Source organism: Antedon mediterranea, chromosome 5 (assembly GCF_964355755.1).
Source record: "Antedon mediterranea chromosome 5, ecAntMedi1.1, whole genome shotgun sequence".
Classification (NCBI taxonomy): Eukaryota; Metazoa; Echinodermata; class Crinoidea; order Comatulida; family Antedonidae; genus Antedon; species Antedon mediterranea.
In genome coordinates this window covers 1,221,283-1,247,474 of record NC_092674.1, presented here as the reverse complement: position 1 = coordinate 1,247,474, position 26,192 = coordinate 1,221,283, and the positions used below count along the sequence as shown (strand labels likewise).

At 33.6% G+C, this 26,192-nt stretch overlaps 3 protein-coding genes across 3 annotated transcripts; 1 reads left to right on the top strand and 2 right to left on the bottom strand.

Annotated features, from left to right (window-relative positions):
* Positions 1–118: 118 nt before the first annotated feature.
* On the top strand, positions 119–11,976 carry LOC140048962 (organic cation transporter protein-like). Its single transcript, XM_072093766.1, has 16 exons — positions 119–442; positions 732–962; positions 1,498–1,694; positions 1,790–2,059; positions 2,413–2,547; positions 3,090–3,175; positions 3,848–3,968; positions 4,521–4,593; positions 4,883–5,095; positions 6,202–6,566; positions 8,251–8,499; positions 8,864–8,998; positions 9,079–9,164; positions 10,437–10,557; positions 11,012–11,084; positions 11,272–11,976. Exons 1-16 carry the CDS (start codon positions 119–121, stop codon positions 11,407–11,409), a joined length of 2,817 nt encoding a protein of 938 aa, XP_071949867.1. The 3' UTR covers positions 11,410–11,976.
* A 2,375-nt stretch (positions 11,977–14,351) lies between these two features.
* LOC140048961 (organic cation transporter protein-like) lies at positions 14,352–19,406 on the bottom strand. Its single transcript, XM_072093765.1, has 9 exons — positions 18,944–19,406; positions 18,110–18,340; positions 17,680–17,876; positions 17,043–17,366; positions 16,742–16,876; positions 16,532–16,617; positions 16,245–16,365; positions 15,765–15,837; positions 14,352–15,441 (listed from the first exon to the last, which is right to left on the bottom strand). Exons 1-9 carry the CDS (start codon positions 19,280–19,282, stop codon positions 15,280–15,282), a joined length of 1,668 nt encoding a protein of 555 aa, XP_071949866.1. The 5' UTR covers positions 19,283–19,406; the 3' UTR covers positions 14,352–15,279.
* Positions 19,407–19,734: 328 nt separating this feature from the next.
* On the bottom strand, positions 19,735–26,095 carry LOC140049347 (organic cation transporter protein-like). Its single transcript, XM_072094218.1, has 10 exons — positions 26,035–26,095; positions 25,110–25,459; positions 24,680–24,910; positions 23,793–23,989; positions 23,177–23,506; positions 22,784–22,918; positions 22,557–22,642; positions 22,328–22,448; positions 21,321–21,393; positions 19,735–21,103 (listed from the first exon to the last, which is right to left on the bottom strand). Exons 2-10 carry the CDS (start codon positions 25,449–25,451, stop codon positions 20,942–20,944), a joined length of 1,677 nt encoding a protein of 558 aa, XP_071950319.1. The 5' UTR covers positions 25,452–25,459; positions 26,035–26,095; the 3' UTR covers positions 19,735–20,941.
* Between the last annotated feature and the right edge of the window lie 97 nt (positions 26,096–26,192).

Below are 26,192 nucleotides of genomic sequence, written 5' to 3'. Positions count from 1 at the left end.
TAAAAGGAGACTAATATTGTGTTGCAACAGCCAGCCTGATAGAAATCAATCAGTATTTTGTGTGCCGCTTGTGCGTATAGCTAGCTCGCTGAAAACATAAAAATTCAGCTGCAACAAAATGGATGTTGATCGGTATTTGAGTGAGTTAGGTAGTTTTGGACGCTACCATAATGTTCTCATGGTGCTGTTCGCGATCATAGCATGCTGGTTTCCAGCTTTGCAAGTATTTTCGTTTATTTTTATACTTTACGAACCACCACATCATTGCAAGACAAGACATGATTACAACATCAGTTTACCAATTGGAGAAGATGGGGAGTATGAACAATGCGTCAGGTTTGTGTACGATAACACAAGTATGAAGTTTCTTAACGAAACAGAAACTTGTAAAGATGGATGGGAGTATGACGTAGAAGAAGGACAACGCACCCTTGTCACAGAAGTTAGTTTTTTTTTTGTGTTCATTTTATTTATTTTAATATTCAGTAAGCTTCTAGGATTTATTTAAGAATAAAAAGGATGTTGGGGGAGTGAATTTATTCAGGACAGGATTATTCAAACTATTACTATTTAACCTTCATTTTGCTTTTGTGTGCTTAGTCTGTATTTACCGTTGGAATGTATAGCTTTATTACAAATGTTATTGTACAATTTCTATTGTGATCGCAGCATTGTTGTTTTGTATAGTATATATCGGCCTTTGAACTATAAATCTTATGTTACCTTTTCAGTTAAATTTAGTATGCGATCAAAAGATTTTGTCCACCGTTGCGGTGTCAGTGTATTTTTGTGGAATTCTCGTTGGTGCCTTGATTAGTGGTCAATTGTCTGATACGATTGGTCGAAAGAAAACTGGTTTCCTAACAATTATAATAGGAGCATTTGCCGGAACAGTGTTGGTGTTCACAAAGACCTACATCGCTTTCGTCGTTGTTTGGTTTATACTGGCCATGTGTGAAATGGTAAGTAGGCCTATCAGACGTCGTGCACTGTAAACATGTATATCACCTCAACTCTCTCTGAAAACATCGCGCCAAAATGATTAATACTGAAGAGGCACGTGACGAAAGTCTACGTTTTGTGTCACTTTTTTTTTTGTGCAACGCGACTTTACAGTTCACTATATCGATCGGTTGGTCGGATGGTCGGTCGGTCGGTAAGACTGCAGCCATGTATATGGTCTTCTGATAACAATACCATACGAAATACCATGAACTTGTAAGTCATTAAAAAACATAGGCCTGATTCATTCGTCAAAGTTTTTTTCTAAAGTACAGTCAGCCCTCTGTGATCAATAATAATACTACAGGCCCGGATTTTAAAAACAAACCAAGATTATTGAAAGAAAACTGTTTCATCTCATCATAAACGTCTAAGTTTCCATTTACATTTTCTTTCAATATTTATAGTTAGAGTCGGTTTGGTAAGAAAACATTTTCAATGGGACATTTACACATATTATAATTATGTACTATTTTTGTTATTTTAATCTTACAGTCAATCCTGACGACACTCTTTATTTTGTATGCTGAACTTTGCGCGCCAAAAGAAAGGATGATTATTCTGGCAATTAACGCCGTGTCATTTGGTGTTGGTTTTTGTTTGATTACTCCAATAGCGTACATCTTCAAAGATTGGCGGCATTTTCAATTGGCAATCACACTGCCCATCATTGTATTCTTGCCGTGTTGGTGGTATGTAACAGTTTTACTATTGCTTGTAGTATCATCATCATAATATCATCATATTATCATTATTATCGTCATATTATCATTATTATTCGTCAAAGGGTTATAGTAGAATCACCGAGATGGCTTTTAAGCAAGGGAAGATTTGCTGAAGCGAAAGAAGTCTTCAAGAAGATTGCCAAGTTCAATAATAAGTATGATTTGTTTTTGTCTTGGAATATTCCTGATAACCATGGAAACGAGTTATTAGAAGACCTTACTAAAGAAAAGTTGGAGAAAAACACCACAGCTGATCCAACAACGTACACAATACTTGACACACTGAAAACACCGCAGATAAGAAAGTACACGATTGTGTTATTTTATCTCTGGTAAATATTACATGTATTTATATTTATAAAGCAACTTACTGAAATAAAAAGGCAATTGCAGTGGCTGGATCTCAATGCAGATACAAAATAAAATAAGCACTGAAAAAATTACAATGCTTTGGTTATCAAAGGAAATAAATAAATAAATACGCAAAAGGTTAAATCAAAACGATAAAGTAAAACAGCCAGAAAAAAAATGTAAAGCTTTTACTCTATAGCCCTTCATTTCTCAAGAAATATTTCACTAATATTGTTAATCCCAAACAATGTTGTTTTTTTACCCATTTTTGTCTTACTCAGCCTCCAAACTTGATCTACTTAACTTACTCAACTTAATCACAATTCGTTTACAGGGCTGTCAATAGCATGGTGTATTATGGTTTGGCTTTGAACTCATCATCTGTTGTAGGAAACTTGTACATGAATACATTTCTTTTAGGCCTAGCAGAAGTTCCTTCTTATCTGTTCATAATTTTTGCGACTACGCGGTGAGTTCAAAATATTTATCAAATTCATTTCATTTTTTAAAACACAAATCTAACTTATGAAATAAATTGATTTATCAAACAATCAAGAATTTTTTTAACATGAGTACAGTTAATTGATTTAATGATTTCATTTTATTTTATAATAATAATATTAATAAAAGCATTTAAAATGCGCCATATAACCAGTCAGTGATTGCTCATAGGCGCAGTACATATATATATATATATATATATATATATATATATATATCTATATATATATATATATATATATATATATATATATATATATATATATATATATATATATATATATATATATATATATATATATATATATATATATATATATATATATATATATATATATATATATATATATATATATATATATATATATATATATATATATATATATATATATATATATGTGTATGTATAAAACGATCATAGGAATTAAAACAACTTTAGAAAGCATGTTAAAATACCATAAAAGTTTACGATAAAACTACAGTACAATTAAAACAGTCTTTACATTTTAGATATGGTCGGCGAAAGTTGGCTTTACTGTTTCACATACTCGCAGCTGCTTCTTTGTTTTTGATCATTGTCGTCCCGACGGAAACAGGTAAGGCATTCAAAATGACATTACGAATAGAATACACATGTCAATAATCTTCACAACTTGTTTTTCATCATGTTTCACGTCAATCATGTTTAGCTGCCGCATTGGAACAACGTTTAATAGACATTCAATTTCCGTTTTAACCAAGCACATTTGGTGCAGTAATAATTCGAAAGTAAGATTTTTAATAGTGTTTAGCCTACCTGGTCTATTTCCAAGAATTCAATTTCGTTAGTTATACACCTCAATATTAGACTGCCCCAAGTCTGTATTTATTGTCTTTTTTATGTTATTCCACCAGTTTTGTCTAAAAATTAGTAGTAATATATACGTATGAAACGCCATATGTGTCAAAATAATTATCTTTTTACTAATATTAAGTCAAAACTCCGTCTAGAACCCAGATTAACCTCAATATAAAACAAATTCACGTATACAAATAGTTACATAATTGTTTTCCAAATGGAATCGTTCATTATATAATCACCACCAAACTATAATGTTCGCGAATTTTTTGAGTTTATAAGAAAATCACTATCTAACTTTTTTAAATGAGGATGATGGTTCCCCATATATTATAGAATATCCCGCTTTTTAATATCGACATGTCACGCTCTTTTTTGATGACCAGCAATGTCTGGTAACATATCCTAAATATTCATTATATTTTTATAGGAAGTGGAAAAGACCTATCAGTTGTGACTATGACCTTTGCGTTTATTGGCAAGTTCAGTATTACTACAAGTTACACCGTTATTTGGCATTTTACTTCAGAATTGTTCCCCACAGTTATCCGGTAAGTATTCAAACTGTTCAACATCTATAGTGACTGGATGAATACATGCGTTACCTACAACTATCTTATGATGTACCAAACCATAATCGTTTATATCTATATCTTAGGTTTTAGTAGTTGTTAGAAGTGTATGTATTTTTGTCAATGTGTTTATAGTAAGTACGTCAACCTTAAAATCAATATATGTTTTAACAATTGTTTTTGTACGTATGTTACGTCGCACTGTAATAATCTTCATACTTTGTAATACCTGTCGTACTTAGTAATAATGTTGTCGCATTTGTAATAATGTTCTCGCATTTTGTAGAAACTGCTTTCGCACTGTCTGAGTAAAATGTATCAAGTTAATTGTAAAATTTTTGAATAAAACACCCTTTACAAAGTGTGATAGACAGTTATTAAAAAATGCGACAATAGTTATAAAAAATTTCAGTTTACCAAAGTTATTACAAGGTGACCAGTACTACAATGAACGACTATTATTACAAAATGCGACGTACAGTAATACGTCATAGCGATACACACATCATTTCTGGTGTATTTTATATTCAGAAACATTGGTTTCAATGCGTGTTCAATGGCAGCAAGAATCGGTGGAATTGCTGCTCCATATGTAATGTACCTGGTAAGTGCAATAACACGACGTGGTCATGGAATATAAACATTATTATATACATTGTAACGTTACCTCATGTAGGCCTACTCACAGTGACGTAATACACTACTCCCTACTGTTAACTACAAAATGCGAACTGTCGCTTGTGATTGGTCAACTCGCTTGCGTTGCGCTTACGCATTTGTGTTTCGTCTCAGTGGGAACCAAGCTCTAGCGATGTGGTTTGCGGAGGTTACATCCAATGTTATGCCTTTATAGTGGAACATACATTGAATGAAACGTTTTGATTTCATTTAAGGGTAATTTTGTCGACTGGATTCCGATAGCACTGTGCACTATATTATCACTTAGTGCAGGCTTCATGGCACTACTGCTACCAGAAACGTTAAACCGTTCTCTACCTGAAACAATCGAAGATGCCGAAAACATCAGAAACATTGATGTCGGGGCAAGTGGATATCAAAAAGCAAAAACAGAAGACAAAAATTCAGATGACTTTGTAGTGACAAACGCTTAGCATGGGCACACCATACGAACGAACGCAGACTGACGATTGACGGGTAAGCGTACGCGCAGATGACTTACAAAGTGACTTTCTATCAAGCCTGTTTTATCTATATCTACTTGTTGTGACGAACAAATACAGGCACCGGGCGCTTACAAAGTGACTGGCGCTAAAGCCTATTTTATCTATATCTACTTGTTGTGACGAACAAACACAGGCACCGGGCGCTTACAAAGTGACTGGCGCTAAAGCCTATTTTATCTACATCTACTTGTGATGAACATACGCCGGTTTTCGGTCCTCACGGCAGGTTATTCGAACGTATACGGTACTCATTATATGCATTGATAGGTGATTACTTTCCGTTTTACGTCGATAAGAAATCATTCAGATTTAATCTCGAAAGGACTGACTCTTGGAGGAACGATAACTAATTGTATTATAGAACGAAATCTAAATAATTCATATTTTTAGTTATTGCTATTGAAAATAAAACAAAATCTTCGACCAGTCGTCATTAATAAAATGTTATTTACGTATTCCTGTAGTTTGATAAAATTAAACTATGCCTTGTATATTTTTATGACTTTATCTACCACATATACATTTATTTGAAAAACTTATATAGAAAAACACATTTGCAATGTCAATGACTTTGTTTAATTCAAGTTTCAATTTGCGAGACGACCTAAGACTTATTTAAATTATGCAATACGTCGTCGAGCTCTCTGAAATTTAATTTCTGTTTTCATGACGACCATTGTGCAAGTCGTCACCTATACATAAACTCGACGATAACTTGACACATATTGTCAATCCCACTCACAGCGTTAGCGAATACAGTGTAGTGGTACCTCCATATAGGCCTATGACGTAAACAATCTTATGTCTCAATAAAAATTCGACTGAATAGAACCACGGAGGTAACCTCCATGATAAAACTTAATAATATGATAACAATATTTTTTTACGTGTCATTAGATTGTATATTGTGCCCTACAAGAGTTAGCCTCAATACTCAATTAAGTATTTATATTTAATGACTTTGCTTGTTTAACTTGTATACTTATACGACCGTTAGTTAAATGATTTGTTAACCATTACCATATCAGTATCTAATAAGTAAACTACTGAAAAAATCAAGAACATCTTTAATCATGGAAATTGACGAATATTTTGAGAAGTTAGGAGAATTTGGAAGATATAATTTTGTATTAATTACTTTAGTATCGGTAATTGGTTCTGGAATACCCGCCATGCATATTTTGTCGTCTGTTTTTATCTTCTACGCGCCGCCTCATCATTGTCAGACGGACAGAGAACTTAATGTTAGTATCCCACTTAGCGATGATGGTGAATTGGAGAAGTGTGTTATGTTTCCTAATGACACCAAGGGTTACTTAAATGCTAGCACTATCCCGTGTCAAGAAGGCTGGACGTATGAGGGTAAAGCTGTTACTCTTGTGACAGAGGTACGGTAGGAACAACTTACTTATTAAACGGTTTGATAAAGGTTACCATAGTTAGTAGTTTGCTTAAGTTTTTCGTAGCTTGGAACAAAGTGCTTGGTGAAATCTGTAATGTATCTATAAGCCTATGTTCTTCATTACTTCAACTATCTTTTTTAAAATTGTTTCAATGTTGAAAATGCTGCAGTGGGCTAATATTCTGAACATGGTATAATTGTAAACTTTGAACTTTATTCAATCAATCGTACATTTTTTAGTCATAATAGTAACCATAATAACAGTGATTTTTACCCAAAACTTTTTTTACAAAAAGTACAGTGATTTTTACAAAAAAAATATTATTTCTGAAATATATACAGTGATTATTTACAATAATGATAATATTACTGTTTGGTATGTCCTTGCCTTTTATGTTCTGTTTTTAGAATCATCAGAAGAAAATAATCATAAGTTGTTTTCCTTTAACAATCTAGATAGATTTGGTTTGCGACAAATCGATTTATGTAGCAAACGCAGTTTTTGTCTATTTCGCTGGTATTTTAGTGAGTTCATTTATCGGAGGACATCTTTCGGACATTTTTGGCCGCAAAAAGATGGGTTTTGTTGGAATAGTTGGTGGACTAATCTCTGGAGTTTGTTTAACCTTCACACATACGTATCCCGCATTTCTCGTATTGTGGTTTTTGTCGGCAGTATTTCAATCAGTAAGCAACTTATTATTAATAATATATTATAATAAACATTTCTGTTTGTAAAAACCAAAAAATTATAAGTGAACTTACATAACGTTTCGAAACCTGACCGGTTTCATTCTCAAATGGCGTTTATTATACCTATTGTAAAACCATATGAAATGTTTCCAACTAGTGTTGACTGTTTTTAATTTGATTGAAATTTATTCTAAAAAGTTAATGAGAAACCAAATATATAATACGGAGATGTAGTAATTATTGCTTGTTATAATTGTAGAAGTAGAATGAATACGATATTAATTTGTATAAACCCTAATGCTGGTTTCTAGGTGTTGTGCAACACTTTTTTTTTAAAGCCTACACTATCAAACTTTATGTGACAAAAAAATGTGATGTGCCCATATATGGACATGGTGATGTCATATCACTACCATATTTGAGCATATCACTACCCTATTTAGGGACATCACACTTTTTTTTCGAACAGTTTGATAGTGTAGACAGAGCTAAAAGTGGAAAGAAAAGGAAGAAAAACAATAAAATTACAATTTGTTAGGAAATGTACAATAATCATGGAAAGAGTATAATGAAAGGCTTGGTAATTTTTGTGATAATTACTTTCATTATTAATGTCTAAATTATAATGTAACTTGTTTCTTCAGCGCGTGCTGTCGGCATTTTTTACACTTGTGATTGAGCTGTTCTCCTCTAAGCTTCGGTCATCGGCTGCATGCATTCTGGCAGTATTCTGGTCATTTGGTCTGTGTTTTATGACGATCATCGCCTACGTTTTTCAAGACTGGCGCCATTTTGAATTGGCAATAACTTTACCTTATATATTAGCTTTACCGACTTGGTGGTGAGTACAATAGTAGTTAAACTTATTATATCTTATTACAGTTTTTAGTGGTGTTTTTTTTTACAATTTTAGATTGTAATTACTGGATTGTAACAAAAAGCATAATTATACAACCTTTTTCACTGTTCATATTTTAAACAGGTTTATAGTTCAATCTCCGAGATGGTTGATGTCAAAAAGTCGCTGGCCAGAGGCCAAAGCGGCGTTTATAAAAATTGCCGAGTTTAATAAAATTCCGGCTGAGGAGCTGACCTGGATTGAGAACATAAAAGAGGCCCATGAAACGCACAACAAAAAAGACGATTCAAACCCTGCAAAGTTGTATACCATCTTAGATATAATGAAAACGCCGAAGCTAAGAAAAACATCTATACTCATGTTTTATTTATGGTACATTTTACTTTTTATCTTAAGACTCCGTATTTTGTAGGCAGTAGGCTTATATAAAATATATTAGACCCCTTTCGAAACACATATATAGTGAACAATAGCAATAGTATATCTATCCCTATAATCATGGGGAAATTAAAAAGAGAAGATGTATTACATCAATGTGCAATAATATAGTCATCTTAGTTAATTTATTTCGTTTCCTTATTATATTATTATTATTATTGAGTTCTACCTCTATCGATCTAAAATATTAATGTTTGCCTATATATTTATACTGTCCTTCCAGATGCTTACTTCGGCAACAGATATGATTGCTGGTCTTTCACTAATACTAACTTTTACTTATTTTCTATATTTATAGGTTTGTAAACAGTGTAATATACTATGGTTTATCAATCACTTCATCAACAATTTCCGGTGATCGATTTATAAACTTTCTGCTACTTGCAGTTGCTGAAATTCTAGCAATGTTTATAGCCATTTATGCACTACAAAGGTAATCATTAATAGTTAGCTTGGTGCTTACAAAAAACCATTTAGGCCCTGAATTAAATTAATTGTTTTTCTTTATTATAGATACGGTCGCCGTCATCTACTGTTTATCTTTCACACTATAGTTTCAATAGCCTGTATCATAGTAGCTTTTGTTCCGGGGAAAACAGGTTTGTTGGTTTTTTTTTTAACTAGTACGGTAAGGTATAATTACCTTGCAGTAAACAAGTTTATTCATATATCCCGTTCCCCTTTTAAATTTAATTATGTAAAACTATAAATAATACAAATATATGTATATAGATGTTAGTACCAGCATTGATAGCGACTCGAGCACTTCTAGTGGATATGTGTGCTTTATAAATTTGTATTACTAATAACTAATAATTATTATTACAATATCTCTGTATTCACTCTGTACGTCGCTTATGCCTGGTTCCTACTTGCATGCAACCCAACGACGTAGTGTGCGACAGTTTGGATCATCGCATGGTGATTGATCAAAATAATTACTTGTGACGTTTCGTTATTGCAAGCGATTTGACTAATGAGAAGCGACTGTTCGAATATTCCATCACTTGCGATTGGTCAAATCACTATACGTTGCGTTATGTCCTTGCGTAGCAACTCTAGTGCTAGTGCTAGTCTAAGCTCCATGCTTGTTCGAGTCGGTCGTCGCTTCATTTTCGACCGCGAAAATGATCATTTGTAGTTAACAAGGCCATATAGATGGCTGCAGTCGCGTGCTTAGTGTTTACCGACCGACCGACCAACCTACCAACTGACCGAAATTACTGAACATGTTTAAAAATGTTGAAATGTTTAAAAACATTTATATTTTTTTAATTTACACTTTTGACGTGCTCGTATAACGTAATTTCGAGTTGAAAAGTAAGTCAAAAAAACAGAAATCGGGCAAAAAGAGTGCGCAATAACATTTAACGCGCAGTGCGCGCGCAAAAATCTGCGCACTCATGGCAATTTTGTAAACGCTTAAAATTTCCTGAAACGTACTCTTATTTCATCGAAAATAAATTTTGAAAATTGTAAGCGCGCGTACGCATGCGTTACATGCGCTACGCACGTAATTGTATTGCCATTATGATGATTTATGCCCTGAAATTTATGAGTACCAAATTTTATTTAATTGTGATTCATGGTTGTGAATCGTGCGTAGACCGCGTAATTTTTTATTGCGCACCGTGAAAACATAACCACATCGATTCCTGGCCATAAGGAATATACTGTGAAAAATTGACTTAGCTAGATTAAACTGATATCAAGATAAGGCCAGAAAGCGATAAAACGCATAGTGATACCGGACCGACAGACAGACCGACAGGCCGACCGACCGACCGACATAGTGAACTATAGAGTCGCTTCCACGCGACTAAAAACTACCTTTGTGAATATTATTTCAATACATGTTGCTTTGTCTATAGATGGAGGGGTTAACCTGTCGCCATTAACAACTACATCGGCGTTTATTGGAAAACTCTCCATCAGCATAACCTTCATGATCATGTGGATCTTCGCTTCAGAAATATATCCTACGGTTATTAGGTAAGGTCATCGTAGATTCAATGTGTTTGTTAAACCGTCATTACAGGACTTGTGATCTCCCTACTTAACGTTAAAAATCATGAATTAACGTTTTAATATCTTATTTTGAATGATGCTTCCCCGTTAAAAATAATCCTGGATCCGCCCTGACAACAAGATAATGGAATATTCTTCCATATACACAAAGTATAATACCGAGAGGACACCTTCAGGCAAATCCAACAAAGTTTCTACTTTGTAATATGGTGTCCTCAGAATTGGCCGTAGCATTAATTGTCCTCGTCGAAATTGTCTCCTAGGTGTGTCTCACTGTAGTTCTGAATTGGTAGTATAATAGCGGGATAAGACAAAGTGGGATAGATTTGGAAACATTTTTGTAGCCAGCGATAAGATTATTTTAAACCGGTACATTTAAGAGAAGGGTTCGTATTGTATTAATGGGTATTTCTTGCAGAACAACGTGTGTAAACACATGCTCAATGTTTGCCAGGTTTGGTGGTATGGCGGCTCCTTATCTTATGCATTTGGTGAGTATCATTGCTAAATAAATGTAAACTTATAGTGTCTATAAAGTGTCCACTCTAAATTGTATTACGGTTCTTATTTTTTTTATTTTCAACTTGTAGTATGTTCATACTTCCATCAATATTTTTTGTTGGCATAGTAAATTGTTTATATCCAGGAAAAACAAATGTAATAGTTGTATATTTCTAGGGAAAGATATTACCTTGGTTGCCGATGTTTTCGTACGGAGCTCTGTCAATTGTTGCTGGGGTTGTCGCACTTCTTCTTACAGAAACAATAAACCAACCGTTGCCACAAACCATTGAGGACGTAGAGGGCGAACTCTGATTTATTGTTTAAATCCTATCACTGAAATATCTTTTAAAATAATATGAACCAATAGTTTTAAAATATGATTTATGTTAGTGTATATGCATGAGAAGATAATAATTATTTGTTGTGGGTATCTATAAAGCTTGTTTCCCACTAGCAGCGCAACGCAATGACGTAACGCAATGTAAGTGATTTGATCAATCACAAGCGATGGATTATTCGAACAGTGTCTTGTCATTTTTCAACTTGCTTGCGTTGCGCATACGACGTCCTTGCGTTGCGTCTCTAGTAGGAACCACGCTTAAAGCTTGGGTCCCGCAACGCAACGACGCATGCGCAATGCACTTCATTTAACGACACGATAGATCGTTAGAATTGCCGCTTGTACAACTACGTCACTGCGTTGCATCCATGGGGGCCAAACTTAATAGAAAATATAGTAATGTAGCATTAGGCCTATATATAAGATATAGCAAGTAACTCAAATATACCAATGTAGGAGTAAACCAGGTATAGCAAGTAACTCAAATATACCAATGTAGGAGTAAACCAGGTATAGCAAGTAACCCAAATATACCAATATAGGAGTAAACCAGGTATAGCAAGTAACCCAAATATACCAATGTAGGAGTAAACCAGGTATAGCAAGTAACTCAAATATACCAATGTAGGAGTAAACCAGGTATAGCAAGTAACCCAAATATACCAATGTAGGAGTAAACCAGGTATAGCAAGTAACCCAAATATACCAATGTAGGAGTAAACCAGGTATAGCAAGTAACCCAAATATACCAATGTAGGAGTAAACCAGGTATAGCAAGTAACACAAATATACCAATATAGGAGTAAACCAGGTATAGCAAGTAACCCAAATATACCAATGTAGGAGTAAACCAGGTATAGCAAGTAACCCAAATATACCAATGTAGGAGTAAACCAGGTATAGCAAGTAACCCAAATATACCAATGTAGGAGTAAACCAGGTATAGCAAGTAACTCAAATATACCAATGTAGGAGTAAATCAGGTATAGCAAGTAACCCAAATATACCAATGTAGGAGTAAACCAGGTATAGCAAGTAACTCAAATATACCAATGTAGGAGTAAATCAGGTATAGCAAGTAACCCAAATATACCAATGTAGGAGTAAACCAGGTATAGCAAGTAACCCAAATATACCAATGTAGGAGTAAACCAGGTATAGCAAGTAACCCAAATATACCAATGTAGGAGTAAACCAGGTATAGCAAGTAACCCAAATATACCAATGTAGGAGTAAACCAGGTATAGCAAGTAACCCAAATATACCAATGTAGGAGTAAACCAGGTATAGCAAGTAACTCAAATATACCAATGTAGGAGTAAATCAGGTATAGCAAGTAACCCAAATATACCAATGTAGGAGTAAACCAGGTATAGCAAGTAACTCAAATATACCAATGTAGGAGTAAATCAGGTATAGCAAGTAACTCAAATATACCAATGTAGGAGTAAACCAGGTATAGCAAATAACCCAAATATACCAATGTAGGAGTAAACCAGGTATAGCAAGTAACCCAAATATACCAATGTAGGAGTAAACCAGGTATAGCAAGTAACCCAAATATACCAATGTAGGAGTAAACCAGGTATAGCAAGTAACCCAAATATACCAATGTAGGAGTAAACCAGGTATAGCAAGTAACCCAAATATACCAATGTAGGAGTAAACCAGGTATAGCAAGTAACTCAAATATACCAATGTAGGAGTAAACCAGGTATAGCAAGTAACTCAAATATACCAATGTAGGAGTAAACCAGGTATAGCAAGTAACCCAAATATACCAATGTAGGAGTAAACCAGGTATAGCAAGTAACCCAAATATACCAATGTAGGAGTAAATCAGGTATAGCAAGTAACTCAAATATACCAATGTAGGAGTAAACCAGGTATAGCAAGTAACCCAAATATACCAATGTAGGAGTAAACCAGGTATAGCAAGTAACTCAAATATACCAATGTAGGAGTAAACCAGGTATAGCAAGTAACCCAAATATACCAATGTAGGAGTAAACCAGGTATAGCAAGTAACCCAAATATACCAATGTAGGAGTAAATCAGGTATAGCAAGTAACCCAAATATACCAATGTAGGAGTAAACCAGGTATAGCAAGTAACCCAAATATACCAATGTAGGAGTAAACCAGGTATAGCAAGTAACTCAAATATACCAATGTAGGAGTAAACCAGGTATAGCAAGTAACCCAAATATACCAATGTAGGAGTAAACCAGGTATAGCAAGTAACTCAAATATACCAATGTTGGAGTAAACCAGGTATAGCAAGTAACCCAAATATACCAATGTAGGAGTAAATCAGGTATAGCAAGTAACTCAAATATACCAATGTTGGAGTAAACCAGGTATAGCAAGTAACCCAAATATACCAATGTAGGAGTAAACCAGGTATAGCAAGTAACCCAAATATACCAATGTAGGAGTAAACCAGGTATAGCAAGTAACCCAAATATACCAATGTAGGAGTAAACCAGGTATAGCAAGTAACTCAAATATACCAATGTAGGAGTAAACCAGGTATAGCAAGTAACCCAAATATACCAATGTAGGAGTAAACCAGGTATAGCAAGTAACTCAAATATACCAATGTAGGAGTAACCCAGGTATAGCAAGTAACCCAAATATACCAATGTAGGAGTAAACCAGGTATAGCAAGTAACTCAAATATACCAATGTAGGAGTAAACCAGGTATAGCAAGTAACCCAAATATACCAATGTAGGAGTAAACCAGGTATAGCAAATAACCCAAATATACCAATGTAGGAGTAAACCAGGTATAGCAAGTAACTCAAATACTGTATATCAATGCAGGAATAGAAGCAAGATATAATAATTAACCAATGGCAATATTCAAGATTCAAGATTCTTTATTTACACATACATACATACAACATACATGATATCCGGTTTCCTGGGTATAAAATTCAAGACAAGATGATAAATATAGCAACAAAACAAACATGGCAGGCCAACTGGTTTGAATAAATTACAAATATAATATTTAAAGAAAATATATCAGTGTTTTTGTTATTGATATTTGTTTTAATGTTTTAAATTAATATGTACATTTCCACCGACTGAAACGTAATGACCACGTAACAACGTAGGCACAGATGCATAGGCTATTTAGATAACAAAGTGTAGAATGCTGTACTTGTTGAATTGCTTATCAGACCAGCGAACGATTGATTGCTTTAAGCATGCGTGTATGTTAACAGTTGGAGCATGGAGGTATAAAAATAAACCTCCATGGTTGGAGCTGGTAGAATCAGCTTATCTTTGGAATATAAAGATTCATATATTGTTTTGTTTTAAAGAAGCTCGAAACTATAGTGGTAAGTTAATTATATTTGTTTTTACTCAATAACAAACTTGAATAATTGTCAAACGACACAATTCACGAATATGATCCAGCATCAATCCTAGCCCAGCAGGCAAAAGCATTCGTTTCATGTGGTTTCTTTTAAATAAAGGTTACCAAGAAAATGGTTCACCCACTCAATATATCTGGTCCGATTATAGTATCTCTCGCAAAAGTCATATTTTAATGATATAATTTCCAAAGCTTGTCGATACAATATAGATTGATATCGATATATATATACCTTAAGCATTTTTTCATTAATAGAAAATGCCCCATGAGTAATATTTATTACTATTTCAATATACCTAATAATAAGACTAGTATTGCGAAAAGCTTTTGTAATGTATTATTAATCGAACGTTTATAATGAATACGTTTTTTGACATTTTCTGTCGTGATTACTATAGTCAACTTTGGCTAAATATATGAAAACTCAGTGGAATATTAAATTAAATAATGCACCCTATGGCCGTATAATTTCTCTTCCAGCGTGGAGATCTTCACCTTCTTTCATGGTCTCTGGAAGAGGTTTATTACGAGTTTCCGGTAGAAAGTAGACCAATATACCTCCTACTGCAGCAAAGATACCAAATAACAACAACGCACTACCGCCATAAAAATTGTTCTAGAAGTATAAACAAAACAGATTATCGTTAGTAAAATAGTTGCTAGAACGTAGGAATATTTGTCACCAATCATTTTTAACCAAAACGTAATCATATTTTTTTTCTTCAATAATCTTGTGAGACTGTAATAGATGACAACAGTATCAAATTGTTTATATCACAAATTTGTTTAGTTAGTTCATTGGTTTCCATTATATCACTGAGGTGTAGAGTTCCTTTATTTCTGTTTCCATAACTCAGTAAAGTAATTATATTTCAGTCATGTAATATACAAGTTTTAAAATCTATATAACATTTATTTAAAACTAAAAATACTATTTACCAAGTACAAAATGTACGGCGCAATAATGGATCCAATCCTTGCTGCAAATGAACACGTACCCAGTCCTGTGTTTCTAATAATACAAACAAAAGAGTGCTTTGAATTATTAAAGATGTATTGTCCCGCTGAAACTTTTTTTTTAATATGCCATTTTAATGTCACCTAATAGTTATTCAATTTGACCAAATATTGGATCGAAACAAACATTCAAAGTCAAATTGGCTGCCAGCTAATGGGTTTTTGACAATACATCTTTAAATGATTGAATTAAAGTATTGTCGAAATACGTGGTATTTCATTTTAATTTCTAACATTTATTTATGATTTCAATTTATTTTTGGCACGACATTTTTTGTTTTTTGTTCATAGTAAATGATACAAATTTCCTTCTAAAACTGAGCAGTAAAATTTCAGGTACCAGTATGGTATTTCTTATTTATATGTATGTATTCAACCCCTAAACTTTATACTTCTCTTTACCTTAATTCTGTTGGAAATATCTCATTTGCATAGAGCCAGACAGAATTAAACGATGTACCAATTGCGTATTTGCCCAAACATGCAAATGTCAGGATAAGAGGGTAAAGATTGGTTCCACTTTCTAAAAAAATAAAGAAGAATTATTGTTATTTGTGAAAATGAATATAACACATTTGACTTTAGGCCAAGATATTCAAATTCAGCTTAGAGTGTGAGTATGCGCAGTGTGTGTGCGTGTGAGTATGCGCAGTATAACTATCATCAGTTTGCATAGCTCATGTACTTACTTGTGACCTGAGGTATGAATGCTAAAGAAATTGAAAATACTGCAGCTAATAAAAGGAAACCCATGATCAGCGGCCGTCTATTAAATCTGCAAAAAATTATTTTGGGTCAGATTTGTTTGACCATTATTAATAATTATTTGCGTTAATATAGATAGATAATGCATGTATTTTAATAATGCGTTTTAAAAAATGCGTTTCCTTAATATTTACCTTTGCATTAAGTATATAGAAACAATCCCATTTGGAACATCAACAAGACAAACTAGGAATGTGTTGACGTACTTATCACCGAATAAATCAGAACTGTTTAATGATATTCCAAAATAGAATAGACTATTGACCAAACTAAAAGAAAAATTGATATTGCCATGTTTGCTTATTTTTAGTAGCTTTTATATCTTTGGAATGTTTTTATTACCTTTTTAAAAATATGTTGTATTTTCAATAATTCGTAAAAAGTGTAGAAGAACAATAAAAACTGCTTATGATTAGGCCTGCGTAACGTACTTACAATATATAGTAGATAACCAAAGTACTTCTACGCATTCTTGAACTTTTAAATACATCAAGAAATATGTTTTTTCGTTTTTTCTCAATTGGGAGATTTTCTTTGCGAGTAAAATAGTGCATCAGTTTATTTAATGACGTCATTTGTGTTTTTGTTTCTTCAGGTGTCCCACTTAAATCCTCCATTTCACGTACCGCTTCACCGTCATTGTTGATATACGTTTCCCTTTGTTCTAGTTTGTTGAATTTGGCAATTTTTTTAAATATGATGTTTGCCTCAGTTAAACGACCTTTCGATATCAGCCATCTTGGAGATTCGTAAACAAACCTGCAATTAGTGCATTATTTATTAGTTAGGCATCTTATGATTAAACAACAAAATGCTAATATATAGAAGATTTACCAGCAGTCTATAGGCCTACCCTGTATCTAAAATGGACATTTTGTTATGTTATGTTTTATAATAGTATTATATGACTGCCTATTTTGAAACTACATGTAATAACTTTTTCTATCTCTCTTTGGTTAATAGAATACTTATATTAACTTTAAACCTACAACAAAACATAGTTCTAATTAATATCTGATGTGTATTTAGATCTAACAGTTATTAGTATAATATAGGTTAGGTATTAACTTACCACCACAGAAACACAGCCGCAAAGCAAGGAGCAGAAATAGCCACGTGCATATGTCTCCAATCCCTTAGAAAGTAAGCGTAAATCGACAAAAGAACTACGCCAATACCCCACGCAAGGTTTGATATACACCCAGCAAGCGTTCGTTTCTCTGGCGGAAACATTTCTAACAGCAGCACGTAAGAAGAAACAGTTATACACTACAAAATAAAATACCACAACGCAGTTATCAGATTTTGTTTTAGTAGAAAAGACAGGTTTTAATAAATTTTCAGTTAACCAGAGAAGTGTATATCGTTATGTAACTGTTTGTATCTTATTGTAACGATGCATTTTAATGTTATAACGCACTCGCTTATGGCGCTTTTTCATTAGTAAGCACGCAGGCTTAATGCTTCTCAGAAATATGATTCAGATATTAGTGTTTACTTGCCTGTTCTTCAATAGCCGTGATAAACCAGACGGAAACAAACGTATAATAAGATGTTGTAAATATCAGACCTATCCCAGTTATACCAATTAAAATGATTGCTGTTAAAAACACATTCCGTCTTCCAAAATAATCGGATGTTATACCCGATACTATCGCTCCAACCAAAACACCACAGAAGTACACCGACATTGCCGTACTTGCCATAAGTTTCTTGTCACAAACCAAACCAAGCTTAATGAACAAAAAATTACTATAGGCCTATTACTTTGGTATAGGTCTTAATGCAATGCACGTGCTTTCTATATTTCTATTTAGTAGACTAAAGCGTATTTTACATTTAACAAACTACAAAATTTAGCAAAGTCTAAATTTAAAGAAAGTTTGCTAGTGTAAAACAGTTGAAACGTTCCTGAAAAAACTTTTGCACAAGTTTAACCTATTAATTGTTAAAACTTGAGCACAACCTGCAGAAGACAACAAGTTTACAGAAGCTAGCTTTAGCAAGTTTTAAAACTTGAGCAAACTCGGAGTTTGGCAAGAAACATTTTCCAAAATTTGTTTATGTAGACAAGTTGACAAACTTTGTCACTCTGTAGAAGAAATAAATAAGTTTAGTAAATTAGGAAACTTGGCAAGAATAATTTGTTGGTGTAGACACTAGCATAACTTGGAACTTTTTTTTCCAAGCTTTGCTAGTGTACACCAGGCGTATTATCATACTTTGTATAAGTTATGTCATTATTTAATTATTCTCTACCCCATTGTACCGGAACTTTTAGATTACTTTTTTACTTGTTTTCTCCTTATTTATTACGTAAATTGTAAATACTTTACCTCATTGACGACTGTTGATTCACCTTCACTCAATATGTACTCATTTCCATCCGGGCAACTTATCGTCTGATTTGTCAATGTACCATTATCCATTTGGTAGATCAAGCAGCTCTCATACTCCACTATCTCCTTGCTGTGGACCTTGCTTACTGGAATAGCATCTGATATACTGTATCCCTCGTAAGGTTTACATTGGTGTACAGGTGTATCCGTTATGTAAATTAACGAAAATACATGTAATGCAGGTGTCATGGTTCCAAATACACAGTTGATAGTTAGTAAGACAATCTGGTATCTGCCCCATGGATGTAGAGCTCTTAGGGTATCGTCAACGTCCATTGTTTTCACGTGTTCTCTATAGTTAAATTCACCAGGTAATAATTAGATACGTACCGTACCTCTGATATCTGTTTATCAATACCACTCTTTCACTGGCTGCTGAAAATACACTTGTCAAGTACCGCAGCGTCTAACATAATAGCGAGCTTTCGTTGTAGTACGGAGTTCAGTACGGTAATTTGAACCGAAATGTGATCCACGCATGCGCAGAAATTTGAGACTCACCGTAGCGTTAAATTTGAGAACGGTAGTGAGAAGAAATAGCGTCCTGTCTGAAACGTACATTCAGCTGTGTATTTTAATTATGGAGGACACGATGGAAGTAGTATCGTCAAGAGTAAAGCAGTTAATCAGTCGTTATTTTAACTTATTGTAATCAAATATGGACTAGGCTATAGCATATTAAATTAATGTCAAGTTTCAAGTTTATTGTTTAACACAATACAATACAATATAATACAGAAACATAAATTAATAAATACAATTGTGTGAGCAGGACGCATTACTAAGCCAAAGCTTTAAAGACCCCTTCCCTGCAATTTTGGACGTTTTTTGGAAAATAATACATATATCACTTTAAAAACATTAAACCATGTCATTCCTTGTCTTAAATGTACGTTTTATGGTAAATTATGATAAAAAGTGAGAAACAATGCACTACCTAAGTAGCTCGCGGCGATCAACTTCTCGTGGACGGTCTTAGGCCTAGCCTAGCTAGGCTTAGTTTTGTAGGCCTAGCTGGTAAACTAATGAGTCGGTCAGGGAGATATCATCATGTAATGTTTTCGGACAACCGATGGATGCTAGTATCATGTGACAGTTAAAGCCAATAGAAGTGGTAGGTGTTTGCAACCATGAAATGTTGCCGCCTGGCGTTTTGCTAAATATTAACTAACTCAAACCAGTATGTTTTCGTCCGGCCACTGAACTATTGCTGGTTTGACCTGGATTTGAAATCCAACAACACGATTTCAACAACACATACCCATCTGATCCATTTTACACCCATTAAAACGGTAATATGTATTACTATTTCAATAGAAACATGACACTTACTACTATTTTATTTATTCCAATGAAGGTGGATTTTTAAACAAATTTTTGAACAAAATGCTACACAGAGCACAGATCGACCTTTAAATTAAATGCACCATTTTAAAGGTGGACGGTTTGGTATTGTACAAATGGAACTTGTATCATGGTTAAATGTATTGCCTTTAAGCAAAAAATTTGGCAGTAGTCGCTGTTTCTAAAACGCAGTAGACACACAACAATTCAACAGTACGAACATCAGGTATATTCCTTTTATTGTAGCTGGCTTAACACAATACCACTGCTTACCGGCGAGCTGGCTGAACAACACCACTGCTTGTACCGGTTATAAAATATAAAATTATATCTACGTTAACGCTACACTGTAACACTTGTTCGGTCATGATATATAAAGTTCTTTGATAGTAAACCAATAAAACAGTAACTTACTAACATAGATTCCGCATCTCCGCTGCCTTTTATAAGCGGACACATTTGCTATGCAAATTAACAAGTGTGCGTGATGTTTTACAATACAGTATTAACTTTACTGTAGCAACAGTTTATGTTCAGACATAATAGGTCTTGATTAGTCAACCTGAATTAATTGCTGTTGAATATTGCACCCTATGGCCGTATAATTTTTCTTCCCGCATGGAGATCTTCACCTTCTTCCATGTTTTCTGGAAGAGGTTTATTACGAGTTTCTGGTAGAAAATAGACCAATATACCTCCTACTGCAGCAAAGATACCAAATAACAACAACGCACTACCAGCATAGAAATTGTTCTAGAAGTACAAATACAAAATAGATTATCGTTAGTAAAATAGCTTCCAGTATTGTTGTCCTTTTTTCAATCTAGTTAGGCAGTCATACGCCTAATCTAGGTAATTAAAATACCATTAAGCTTTAAGTTGTTTTTATCCCGTAAATTCATAAATCCGTAAAAATTAATAATCAAAATTGTTATAAAAAAAACATTTTATTGAGATAATCTACACTTACCAAGTACAAAATGTAGGGCGCGATAATTGAGCCAATTCTTGCTGCAAATGAACAAGTTCCGAATGCCCTGTTTCTGAGAATAAAACATAAACATTTTAGCTGATTAAAAATTGGAAATAATTTGTAGGGCATCTAGGAAATCCAAACGTCACGTGGTATAGTACTTTTTGTATTGTTTATGTTTTGTCATGTTGTAAATCTTCAGTTGATACATGATGTTATAATGTTAACAGATCATGTTGTAAATCTTCAGTTGATACATGATGTTATAATGTTAACAGATCATGTTGTAAATCTTCAGTTGATACATGATGTTATAATGTTAACAGATCATGTTGTAAATCTTCAGTTGATACATGATGTTATAATGTTAACAGATCATGTTGTAAATCTTCAGTTGATACATGATGTTATAATGTTAACAGATCATGTTGTAAATCTTCAGTTGATACATGATGTTATAATGTTAACAGATCATGTTGTAAATCTTCAGTTGATACATGATGTTATAATGTTAACAGATCATGTTGTAAATCTTCAGTTGATACATGATGTTATAATGTTAACAGATCATGTTGTAAATCTTCAGTTGATACATGATGTTATAATGTTAACAGATCATGTTGTAAATCTTCAGTTGATACATGATGTTATAATGTTAACAGATCATGTTGTAAATCTTCAGTTGATACATGATGTTATAATGTTAACAGATCATGTTGTAAATCTTCAGTTGATACATGATGTTATAATGTTAACAGATCATGTTGTAAATCTTCAGTTGATACATGATGTTATAATGTTAACAGATCATGTTGTAAATCTTCAGTTGATACATGATGTTATAATGTTAACAGATCATGTTGTAAATCTTCAGTTGATACATGATGTTATAATGTTAACAGATCAAGAACACCAGATTGCCCTATCAAACTGTGTACATAATAGAAGGACCAACCATTGGGGGACTGCTATTGCAGTATGTATACTCAACTAATTATTCTTACCTTAATTCCGTTGGAAATATCTCATTTGCATAGAGCCAGAAACAGTTAAACGATGTACCAATTGCGTATTTGCCCAAACATGCCAATGTTAGGATAAGAGGGTAAAGATTAGTTCCACTTTCTAAAAGAAAAAATATTGTTTTATAATGATAAATTCGTGAATACACCAAATTCTAACTTTAGGTCAAGGTATTGAGACTACTAATATAACTATAAATCGTGAACTTACTTGTGACCAAAGGCACGAAGGCAGAAGAAATTGAAAATACTGCAGCCAATAAAAGGAAAATCATTAGCAGCGGCCGTCTATTAATTCTGAGAATAGAGAGACAATAATGTAGCATCATTGGTCCTTTAAAAAACATGATATGACAAAAAAAACAAAGCACAATGAGTCAATGACACGATGAAACACAGAACGTTAAACTGTTATGCGTTTCTTTCAATAATATCTACCTTTGTAATAAGTATATAGAAACAATCCCACTTGGAACGTCAACAAGACAAACTAGAAACGTGTTGAGGTACTTATCACCAAACAAATCAGAACTGTTTAATGATATTCCAACAAAGAATAGACTGTTGACCAAACTAAAAAGAACAGAGAAAAAATAAATTACTTTTACCCTTCCTGAATGTTAATCAAGAATAATACGAATTTGTTTGTGAATGTTTTAAAATTAAGTTTGCTGAATGCATAATGCCTTGAATCTACTTTGATTAGTACGTTGATTTAAATGGTTTTAATACATTCTAGATAGAATGGGTTGAGTACTTTTCCCTGTGATTCACCAAACACTATTGTTTGCAATAACGATTGGGAAATGAACAACTACAACGTATACTTACAATATGTAATACGCAATTAAAGTACTTCTACGCATTCTTGGACTTTTTAAGATATCAAGAAATGTGTTTTTTCGTTTTGTCTCAATTGGCCTATTTTCTTTACGAGTAAAACAGTGCATTAGTTTATTTAATGACGTCATTTGTGTTTTTGTTTTTTCGTGTTTCCCATTCAAATCCTCCATTTCACGTACCGCTTCACCATTATGTTTATTGTTGATATACGTTTTCCTTTGTTCTAGTTTGTTGAATTTGGCAATTTTTTGAAATATGATATTTGCCTCCGTGAAACGACCTTTCGATATCATCCATCTTGGAGATTCGTAAACAAACCTGATTTCCAAATAGTATACAAAATGAATCATTAATATTAAATGTTATGAAAATGAATGTTAAAAAATGCTGGGTCCGCCCCGGCCGTACGTTGTTGTTGCTCAATGCGTGCGAGGCCTGGATTAATTACCTACTAATTAAATACTTTCTTGACTAGCTGCTGATGCCAGCTGGGCGCGGTGATCACAAACAGTTCGGTATTTTATTAACTTACAACAAGCATATTTCTAATGATATTTCTCCTATGATATTTAAACTTAAAACATTTAGCAGACTATTAACATACCACCAAAAAAACACAGCCGCAAAACATGGAGCAGAAATAGCAATTTGCATATGTCTCCAATCCCTTAGAAAGTAAGCGTACACCGACAAGAGAGCAATGCCAATACCCCAAGCAAGGTTTGATATACACCCAGCAAGCGTCCGTTTCTCTGGCGGGAACATTTCCATAAGCAAAACGTAAGAAGGAACGTTTACACACTACAAAATAAAACAGTTGTATAACAATATAAGTTATAATTCAGAGATTCCCCTTTCCATTCTTTTTGTACTATGATTATTTATGTTTGTTTATAATTATGTGAAGGGAAATGAAGAAAGAAAGACAATATCACAACGTAAAAATGTGGGTTCTTTGGGTGCAGGTCAACACGGCACTAAACCGTCTCGGTTAACCACTCGTCCGCTCCGCGTTCTGTGTAAATGGTCATAAGGAATAACATAGATTCTATTTTTGCATTTTCTGCTCAACTTTACCGCTTACCGTTACCGCTCGTCTGTGTAAATTGGCCTTTAAAGTTAAAATCTGAATTTTCACTACTTAATTTTTTGTTAAATATAATTCAGTGTTCAAGTTGGAAACCCATGTCAAGTCGGCCCAAAGTCAACTCGGCCTCAAGTCAACTTGGCCCCACATCATCTCGGCCTCAGGCCAACTCGGCAGTAAGTCAGTAAGTTACAATTTGGGGCTCTATAAAATCAAAACAATTTGAATTCTTCTGATTTGTAATTATATTAATTGGTCAACTGTTTGCTGATGTAAATACACCAAACTCTAAGTACATATTGAGAACAATATTTGTCAAATGTTTGCTGATGTAAATACACCAGATTCTAAGTACATATTAAGAACAAGATTGATGTAGAATTACAACTTTAGAGTTTACTTACCTGTTCTTCAATAGCCGTGATAAACCAGACGAAAACAAACGTATAATAAGATGTTGTAAATATCAGACCTATCCCAGTTATACCAATTAAAATGGTTGCGGTTAAAAACACATTCCGTCTTCCAAAATAATCGGATGTTATACCCGATACTATTGCTCCAACCAAAACACCACAGAAGTACACCGACATCGCTGTATTCGCCATTAATTTCTTGTCACAAACCAAACCAAGCTAAATGACAACATTTCAATTTATTTGATTTAATACAATTTTGTTTCTATATAAGTTTAACATAGTTTATGTTTCAGTTACTGTATACTTGAATTGACGAACTGATATAGGCTATATCACAAACGTATTATATGCTCAGACTTTCGTGTCGTTAAGCATGTTTAAACTTACATTCTTTACCATTTATTTTGTATTTTACCTCATTGACGACTGTTGATTCACCTTCACTCAATATGTACTCATTTCCATCCGGGCAACTTATCGTCTGATTGGTCAATGTACCACCATTATCCATTTGGTAGATCAAGCAGCTCTCATACTCCACTATCTCTTTGCTGTGGACCTTGCTTACTGGAATAGCCTGTGATGTACTGTATCCCTCGTAAGGGTTACAATGGTGTATAGGTGTATCCATTATGTAAATTAATGAAAAGATGTGAAGTGCAGGTGTCATGGTTCCAAATACGCAGTTGACAATTAATAAGACAATCTGGTATCTGCCCCATGGATGTAGAGCTCTAAGAGTTTCATCAACGTCCATCGTTAGTCCTATAGTTAATTGAATTTCCCTGATCAGTTTGTCAATACAAACAAATGTCTTATACGTCTACAGTAAGTTATACTTATACAACCACAATTGAATGCTAATGAATATGACATTTCATTTCAACCAATACAGCGCCTTCTGATATTTTTATGCACTACTGTACTTGGCAGAAATGTGCAACTTAATTTTGTATGATGAATTTTGGCACCTACACCTACACAAGTCCTCTGTAAGGTTTACGTTGCCACGTCACTTCGACAGTAACTGTAATGATGTTGTAGTAGGCCTACTGTATTTTAAAATGTATTATATCATGTACAAAAAGAATTGTAGATTTTTATGGTTATATAAATGAAAACACTATGTATAAAGGTTAAAAGTGTAAAAATCAGAAAATAAAGAAAAAAGTAGAAAACGGAAATTTATGAATGAATTGTGAACAAAATATGTATGAAAGATTGAATGAATAAAGGTGGTGGTTAACCACAAAAGAGAAAAAAAATGATGTTTTAGCAAAATAAATTGCACTAACATTGTCATTGTATTCGTTTAAATCTAAAAATAAGCAACTACTTACCAATGAAGTGAAATATAAGAATATAAACCGATTCCCAGGAAATGGTAGCAGGATGCTTGTTCTTAAGCTTACATGAAGTGGCATAAATTAAGTAAGATTGTTTTATTTCAACTTTTAGAGGGTAGCCCTTACATCTAATTCCGTTTTATATTCAGTAG